General features: G+C 36.0%; 1 protein-coding gene across 1 annotated transcript; it reads right to left on the bottom strand.

The window, feature by feature from the left end:
* Positions 1–1860: 1860 nt before the first annotated feature.
* On the bottom strand, positions 1861–3956 carry LOC112180917 (serine/threonine-protein kinase-like protein At1g28390). The gene has a single exon (XM_024319496.2). It carries the CDS (start codon positions 3608–3610, stop codon positions 2135–2137), a length of 1476 nt encoding a protein of 491 aa, XP_024175264.1. The 5' UTR covers positions 3611–3956; the 3' UTR covers positions 1861–2134.
* Between the last annotated feature and the right edge of the window lie 5827 nt (positions 3957–9783).

Genomic DNA, 9783 nt, shown 5'->3' with positions numbered 1-9783 from the left:
ATATATATTTAATAAGAATTAAAACTATAATCAAGATCATGTGACATAAAAATTCCTATCAACATATATGTTGAAGCATATTGGTGAGGGATAACAAAAGAAATAATTTATGACCTAAATCTCAGTCTATTCATTATATTTACCAAAAAAAAAAGAGCTAGTAGTAAAAAAAAAACATAAAACACTATTAAATAATTAATAATCATGAGGTACAGAAAATAGAGAAAATAATTAAACATTAAGAAAAATTACTCTTTTTTTTTTTGCACATCTACAAGAGAAAAAAAAAAGTAAAAAAAAAACAATTTATTTTTATTAGAAATTAATTTTTAAAGCCCAATACCTTGTGTTTGAGTTTCTTTTTTATTAGATAAGAGATTTATGTAATCTGGTTAAGGAATGAATATGTAATTAATAGTTTGTTTGCAAATTATATGAGTGAGGTTATTTCAGGAACTTGAGTGAGGTTTAGTGAGTAAATTTAGTATTTAAAAATTTGATAGAAGGTGTAAAAAGTAAGGAGGTCAGGTGAGTAAATTTGGAGGTTTCAATAGAAAAACTCAAGTTAAATTTGTTTTGTTCAGCTAGTCTGCTGAATATAAAACTTAGTCTAAAATTAGTTAAATTTCAATTTTTTTGTATTTAAAAAAAAAAGTTTTCTTTTGGAGATTAGATAGCAAATTTTACTTTTTAAAAAGCAAATAGGAGGTATAAAGAACATGAGAGGTCAAATGAGCGAATATGAAGTAGAAAAACTCTACACCATCTTAGAAAGTTAGAATCAATCCTATTCTCTAGCCAGAGGGTAAAATGCAAGATTTTTTCTTTTCTTTTTCCATGAACATTCTAGTTGACGATTTCACAATGACCTAGATAGGCAAGCTCGAGTAGAAGCCACAATTTGGTTAGATAGGCTTGCCAAACTGGATAGTGAAAAAGGCTAACAAGCCGATTTGCCGGTTTGGCATTCAAACTACAGGATCCAGTGATGAAGAAGAAGTAGGAGAAGAAGAAGCATTCATTGCCCAACTGACAAGCAGAATGTAGAGGATGTCATTGATTGTTTTTGGAATGGAGCCGCACCGCCGTAAGTGGTGACCGTTGTTAGCTTTTATGGACCATCAACCAACCATTTGGTTGGTTTGAAGTTTGAACAGACAAATCAGAGGATGATATCAGCCACAAATCGGGAAACAGCTTGCTTTGAAGTTTTCACCTATGGCGACCTGCTAAGCTCTATAATGCTCCAGTTTTCTTCCATTCACGTCACGCACCCATCTTTCTTGGCAGTCATTGGTTTTAGTTCATGTGCAGTAGTCAATACTTGTGTACAATTAAGAGTTGCTTTGCTTCGACGCCATCACGTTCTAATAATCCAAGATTAATTGTTAACTCTTTATTTTCACTTCAGTAAAACTTTATGACGTTAGCGCTAGAACTTTGAAACAAACACAACTCGAATATTAATACTGTTTTTATTTGTTTTGCTAAAGGTTTGTGAATCGGTTATGAGGTTCATTTTTGATGTTTAAATATAACAATGTTTGATTGAAAAATCATCTCAACAAAGTTGTGCATATTGATAAATAAACTTACATCTTATAACAGAGTTGTGCACATGACATATAACAAAGTAGTGCCTGTCTTCTAAACAGTATCTTCTCATAAGAGTAGTGTACATCTTGTCTCCTCTCATTTCATTTAAACAAATAACTTTTATAAGTCAAAACTATTTTGAGCATTGCAATACACTAAAATTGCTATTAAATTAGAAAATGAATGGAAAATTATTGATCCAAATTCTCATGGAGTGCAGACAAAAAAAAAAATTATGGACCGAAACAACATTGATATCTTCAAAATAATGCATTTTTGATAACAAATTTAGAAACATATATTACCTTGATGACGAACTTCCACCAACAAGTGTGTTTTATCGACAAATCAATATTACACTATTTCAAAATATGGTACAATTTTCGTAATTAGATCAAGCTCATTCAAATTCTACATTTGACATACACAAATATAGAAGTATAATGATTACCAACTAAATCAAAAAATCATACCACATTAGAAATGGAGGAAAACATTCCCATTCCCAACAGAAACGATCCGAATCCTCCATGTCATGTTAGATAGAAACCAGAGGTTTCTCGAGCATTTTCCTATCAGATCTCTCACCGTCCAAACTAATGACCAATTTAGACATGTCCAATCTCACCGACTCAATCAAAAACCCCCTTTTGTTCCGACGCACAATCTTCGGACTACCCAATACTGCCCCAACTGACCTCGACTTGCTCAGCCTCACCTTCACCGCAACCCCTACACCCTTCCGCACTCCACCGCCACTCCCCGCTTTAATCTCGTTGACCGACCCAATCGACCTTGACCTCAGCACCCGCTCTCCAATCATCGCCTCGTCCTCACCCTCGTACTCTGCGCCCAACACACTCGATACCTTCCTGTTCAACTTCCTCCTACTCCCTCTCGTGCTCCGTACCACCTCCTCCAAATCATGACCACCTCCATCAACAAACGACGGTCGATGCTCCTCCTCCTCCTCCACGCGCCTCACGCGCCGCTTCAGGCTGTTCCATATCGGCGCGTGAACTCTCTCATTCACAACTGTTAAACACTCGACCACCTCCGCCATCGACGGTCGCTTCTCCGCCGTCGACCTCACGCACCTGGCGGCCAACACCGCCAGCTGGCGAATCACGGCGGACTCAGCCGGCGGGCCGATTCTCCGGTCGCATATGGAGGCGTACTCGCCGTGCTTTATGATCGGTAGGGCCCAGTCAATCACCGAAGGAGGACTGTAGTTTACATCAATGGCGTTTCTTCCGCTCACGATTTCCAAGAGCAAAATCCCGAAGCTGAAGACGTCACTCTTGGCGCTGAGATCCCCCGGCGCAAGGTAGCCCGGGTCGAGGTACCCTAACGTCCCCGCCGGTGGCGTACACCTCACGCGAACGTCCTCCACGTGTCCCCTCAAAGCCAGGCCCAAGTCCCCGAGCCTCGCGGTCCAATCCCCGTCGATCAAAACGTTCGACGACTTTATATCCCTATGAATCACCGGCGGGTTGGAAGAATGTAGCGCCTGGACCGCCTTGGCCACGTGTAAGATCAGCCGCACTCGCCGGGTCCACCCGGGCGGTCTGGGCCGCGAGTGCAACAAGTCGTGCAGCGTGCCGTTGGGCATGTACTCGACGACAATCAATTTCCCGTCGTTTGAGTCCGGGCAGAACCCGATGAGATTCACGAGCCTGGGGTGTCGGACCCGGGAAAGAATCTCGATCTCGTTCTCCGCCGCGACGCACGTGGTGCAGCTACGCCTCGCCAACGACGTCGTTTGCTTCGGGTATTTCATCCTCTTAACCGCTGCGACGAGCTTCCCGTCGTCGAGAATAGCCTTGTACACGCTTCCGTGGCTTCCTTTACCCAAAAAGCTATCAGCTGAGAACCCATTCGTGGCGGCGACGAGGTCGTCGTAGGGGAACTCCCTGATCTCGATTGGCTTATTATTGGGTTTTCTCTTGATGTCAAAGTTGTAGGAGTCGCAAATCGCGGTGGCGGACTCGGCATTGCAAGAGAAGTAACCCATTAATATTTTTCAGGTGGGTTCTGTGAGGGAGTGAAGAGAGAGGTGTGGAAAGTAGAGGTGGAGGAGGAGGAGAAGAAGAAGGAGGTGGAGAGCGGCAAAAGCCATTAGTGCAAAGGTCGTGGGCGCTTAAAGCGTCTCTCGAATTGGTATATTTGATTTACAGCTTTCAGCTTTGTGTAAAGTTTTCCTTATTGAATTATTATTGATGTATTAATTTTTCTTTTGTGTACATGCAAAAGCGTGCAGCTTTGAGAGGAATTTCTTGGGGTTGTTGGTCTTTAACTCATAAAGAGATGGGCCTGGTGGGCCCAATCATATATGCTTCACTCATGGCTGTCATATTTCTTCCCTAATCAACTTTATTCTTCTTCTTCCTCTTTATCATGCATTGTAATGGGTTTTGTGATTAAGTGATTATCTTATTATGATCGAGGAGATATATGGTGGGTTTAGGAAGGAATCGTTTGACGTGCCTTTGGCCTTACTGTATAGCTTCTAACTTCCTATGGTTGGGTGGCATATCCATTTCATTTGAATTCTTTCTTCGGTTTAATATTATGTCTCGTTTGGTTTTGAATGAAATTTGAGACTTTAAAAAAGAAATTCAATAATTTTATATGTTCAGTAAACACACAGATGGAAACAACTTTCTAACGTGAAAAGGTGAATAGAGCAGCTGATATGACCTTCAATATTTATCGACATATGATTTTGGAAAGTACTATTATTATTTAGGATGTCGTTTCAACACTTATTGTAATATGAGGTTTAACCAACCATCCTCTGATTATGTTTCAGTTATTAAGGATTGAGGGCAATAGATATATTATAACATGTAATATCACTTCATTTGGATATACAACGTGTGGTGACAGGTTCGATTTTCATATACTATTTATTTAAAACATATCCTTAAAACATTTTTTTATTGAATTTTTTTATATATTTGCATTCATTTGGCACCGTAAGCGTAACGAATTTACCCCTAGGGTGAAAAAGCATATTCACCCTCTATTGAGATTAATACATTTTAACTTTATAATATTTTAATCCAACCATTTATATTGCATAACATCATACAAAGATTAGCTATGTAAAAAATAATTAAATTAAAGACCTTTTAGTTATTTATTTTTATGAAATATATGAATGGTTCATTATAATAGTACTAAGTGTTGTTAGAACCATCCATTTATTTAATTCAACTAGATAATTAAATGGGTGCGGCTATTGTCACCCTAACATTTTCTTTGTTCACCCTACTTGCTCATTACACCATACATTTTAATTTTAATTATTAAATTTACTTATTTAACCTATTTCTCTTTCCAAGAATATCCTTATATGACATATCCAATTAAAAAATAAATATTTTTAGCAAAAATCTCTCATTAATTTATACTCATAAAAAAAATTAAAATTTATTAAAGTTTCGTAATAAAATCATAATATGATTTACTCCCATTTTTTTTAATTTTTTCTTTCAATTTCAATGTTCTCTATTTCAATCTATGTAAAAAGATTAGTACATTTACAACTATGATCAATGAAGGATTTTTTTTTCTTCGTGTTTTAAATTTTTACTTTCGGTGTTTACAAAGAATATTATAAAGATTTTGATGAAGTTAAAGGTAATAGTTTTGTGAATTTTTTTTTTTTGTCAGAATAATAGTTTTGTGAATTGAATAACGAATTAACGATGAGGAGACAACAAAAAGACAAAAAAATAGTAATAAATTCAAATTTGGGTGGAGAAAATAAAGATTAATGTTTTTTTGAAAGGGATAAAGATTAATGTTATCCAATGAAAAATTAAGTAGTCTTTTTATTTAATTAATTACTTATATATTTATTTTTTCTTACATATTTAGATTTTAGAAAATTAATGTACTTATTAGTCATTTTGCACTTGGGTAATATAGTCTTTCAATAATTCAAATGTTTGTAGGGTGAACTAAGAAAATGGTAGGGTGACAATAGCTGCACCCTAATTAAATGATTTTGATTATATTGATTTTTAACATAGATGATCTTTAAAGACTAATTTAATATACGGACCGTTGGATGATAAATTTATAAAGTAAAAGTATGTTAGTCGACAATAAATTTATATGCTTGTTCACTCAATGGATGATCCTAAAAATTGTTCATCATTGAAATGTATTATTGCTTAAAAAAAAAATCAACAAATGGTACATGGTTTAGTTATCTTGCTTTATCAAATAAATGCACAATTACTTTTTTCACAGTGAATCATAAATTTAATTAGTACAATATGATGACCAAACGATCTCTTTAATTTTTCTTTTATTTTTCCAGAAATTGAACGATTTCAATAACAACATTACAGTGTAGAATATATGAAGATTTGGACACATTTACTGAAAGTGCTTTAGAAAATAATCTTGTCCTTATGTTTTTCCAAGAAACCAGATTTTAGTTATTGGAATCTTATAACCTAACATTTGTTCACCACATATAACATTATGTTTTGGAACTCCAATGACATAATATCAATTTTTATTGAATGGATTGGAAACACTAACTTTTTCTGTTTGTTATTTTTCGAATCATCACAATCAAAGTTCAAACAAATGGAGCTATCAAATCAGAATTGAATTGTGATTTTATCTCCTTATCATTCTTTACTTTTGTTTGATTGCATCAAAACAGTGACAGATCAGTTTGGATTTAGTTAATGACAATTCTAAATCGCTATCACAAACTTATCACTTATGAATCAATTCCATCCAAAGAGGCAGGGGTATTGATGATGAACATATACATAGAAGGGACCACTGGAGCCCAGATGTTTGTTGTGCAATGGGTAAGATCGGTGAGACAAGATGATTGTAATAAATTGTGTTAACTCGACTTGGAAAAAGCCAACAAATGTAATAAAGGGTTTGCGGTGAGAGTTTAAAGAACTAACTAATTGATCATGGAGTTAGTACGTACACACTTTTAGGAATCGTGTTTCTTATGTGAACAATTATTGTAATGAGTACTTAGATCATGATGTCACGAAGCTGTAAATCACCTCATTTTAGAACTAAAAGAGAGATAATTGATATGTTATTGCATGTTTTTTTAGTCAATTGTATCATAGATGTTTTTGTTATTTGTTTAATCATCACATGTATGATGTTTATATGTTAATATCGTGATGCATACTCACGATGATCTGTTTGTTCATTGGCGGACTCAGTTAAGTTGTAGTTGAGGTAATGGTAGCTGAATAGAAATGTGTGTAGTTAGATGTTGATCATGAATAAATTAAAATATAGTTAGCAGACTCTTTTCCTTTGAAATTGAGAGTGACACTTACTCCATAGATTTTCTGTTTTTGATGAACTAATATCGTCTAATCACTTATTTAATTAAAAATAAAAAATAAAAAAATCCAGTTAGCGATTGAATAAGTGACCTTTCCACTTGATGAGGCCTCAGAGACTCGGACTAAGAACGTGGGGGCCTCTAATCAGAGATAGAATCTTTCTAGATAAAGTTAGGGAATATATAAGAACAGTGGATTCCATGACGGTTTTGGAAAACATAAACGTGATTCGGCGGCAAAATCTGATTCGCTTTAACGGCAGTCCAAAAAGATAGCAAGCTAAAATACTTAAAATGTATATAAAATAACAAACACTTGGGGAAGTTGGGAGTGGAGCCAAAGCTCATTTGAAATTTCAAAACCTAATAATTGACATCAACAGTAAGTCGGACTTCCAGTTCCAGTCAAGTCCTGTCCAACAATAGATATATGGCAGTGGGATTTTCTGTTCTTGAATGGAAGATCTTCTGGTGCCCATAACGATTTGATATGGCTCTGGGTCACCAAATCAATATCAAGTTATCAACAATGGCATTGCCATTAGTCCATTACCATATATATTGCCGATGCTTCAGCTTTAGATTAATTCAACCTAGCGATTTGCACTGGAAGATCGAGAATGGTTGACAATTGAATCGGTCCTATACTACACTGGTGATGGGATCGGAGTCATAAGTCATAACTTTCTTGACTTTGGATAATTGGGATTTGCCTGCAATAATGCTCAAATGATTTCTTAGGTTTCTAATCATATCTTTATAGTCGTATCATTAAGTGTCAACTTTCAAATGTGCACCCATGACATGTATATAATGCTAAACTTTGTCAACTTGCCCCAAGGTGTTTGATCAATTATTTGGCTGCCATCATAAAACTTATGAAGACTTCATGAAAATTAGAAAATAAACTATTAAATTGTTGACTATACCCTAAAGAAAAAGAGAGAGTGAATTACATGACTTGTGGTGTATAATAGGATCATTAACAGAGCACATTATATTTAGAGTTTTGTGGTGTTTTAAAGATTCATTCGTCCGGGGATCGGATCATGGTTGCTGGGTGGAGTTGGATAGGGTTGAAGCAGCAAGATTGGCGGAGGTGGACTCAAATTTGGAGTTTGAATTTGGTGCTGCACGAGGTCTTCTTCCTGTAGTTTTGTTGCGGCGGGCTGGCAAAGGTAGAGTTGGCATTTATACCATACCTACCCAATGATAGTTCGTGGTTAATACCCATCAAATAATTTGCGGGTATGACTATTTTGTCCAACCCATTTATAAACGTGTAAACCCATACCCACCCATTTACCCGTTTTCAATATGGGCAGGTTTTATTTATTTATTTAATTTTTTTTTAAAATACTCACTATTTAAGCGCCCCCATTCCCCATCTGGGGATATTTTCAAATCCCCCCGCCCCTGCATTAGTCATTTTCTCTATATGAATTTTTTTATTTTTCGATTTTGAAATTTTCTGTTTTCTATCTTTTTAGTTTTTTTTTCCTTTCCTTTTTTGACAAAAAAATAATTTTTTTATTCTTTTTATTTTCATCATTGTTTTGGTCGATTAAGTATTTCAAATACTTGAGACAATGTTTAAGAAAGAAATTGTTGGTTTAATCACGAGGAATCAATAAGTTTAAAACAAATATTTATTTCCGTAAAACAATTTTCACAACTTGGGGATTAAATGTAAAATAATAAAATTCGGTTCGTAAATGAACCATTGTCACGGATGCCTTTTGAATCGTCTTTTCACAATTATACGATGATCCAACGGTCGGATCCTCACGGATCACTCTTAAGATCATCCTCTCAAAATCATACAAAGATCCAACGGTTGGAGCGTCCTGGATTGCCTTTAGAATCATCCTCACAAAACCAACCGTCGGATCTTCACGGATCGCCTTTTGAATCGTCTTTTCACAATTATACGATGATTCAACGGTCAGATTTTCACGGATCTCCCTAAAGATCATCTCAAAATTATACGAAGATCCAACGGTTGGAACGTCTTGGATCGTCTTTAGAATTATCCTCACAAAATTATATGATGATCCAACGGTCGGATCCTCACAGATCTCCTTTTGAATCGTCTTTTCACAATTATACGATGATCCAACGGTCAGATTCTTACGAATCGCCCTTAAGATCATCCTCTCAAAATTATACTAAGATCCAACGGTTGGAGCGTCCTGGATCGCCTTTAGAATCATCCTCACAAAATTATACAATGATCCAACGGTCGGATCCTCACAGATCGCCTTTTTAATCGTCTTTTCACAATTATACGATGATCCAACAGTCGGATCCTCACGGATCGCCCTTAAGATCATCCTTTCAAAATTATACGAAGATCCAACAGTTGGAGCATCCTAGATCGCCTTTAGAATGATCCTCACAAAATTATACGATGATCCAACGGTCGGATCCTCATGAATCGCCTGTAGGATCATCCTCTCAAAATTATACGAAGATCCAACGATCGGATCTTCATGGATCGCCTTTTGAATCATCTTTTCACAATTATACGATGAAAAGATTCCCCATATGTTGGTTGAAAAATAATAGTTCTTCAATTAAAAAAAAAAAGGAAAAAAAAAAATGGGAACCCGCATGGGTAATGGGAAACCCCGCCCCCGTTTGCCCATTCCTAGGTGGAACTGGATTTGGGTATTTGGGTGTGGTTTACAATTTTATATGGGTATTTGGGTAAAATTTGGGTACCCACGAGTATACCCATACCCAACCCATTTTTATAAGGGTATTTTGTAATTACCTGTACTTACATAGGCATTTGCAAGCATAATTAGCTATAATGAGCCACGCTCATGCTACCG

Source organism: Rosa chinensis, chromosome 7 (assembly GCF_002994745.2).
Source record: "Rosa chinensis cultivar Old Blush chromosome 7, RchiOBHm-V2, whole genome shotgun sequence".
Lineage (NCBI taxonomy): Eukaryota > Viridiplantae > Streptophyta > Magnoliopsida > Rosales > Rosaceae > Rosa > Rosa chinensis.
This window is presented reverse-complemented; position numbering and strand designations above follow the sequence as displayed.

What these genes read in the sequence shown, in the direction of transcription:
- LOC112180917 (XM_024319496.2), bottom strand. Translation starts at nt 3,610, where the DNA reads ATGGGTTACTTCTCTTGCAATGCCGAGTCCGCCACCGCGATTTGCGAC.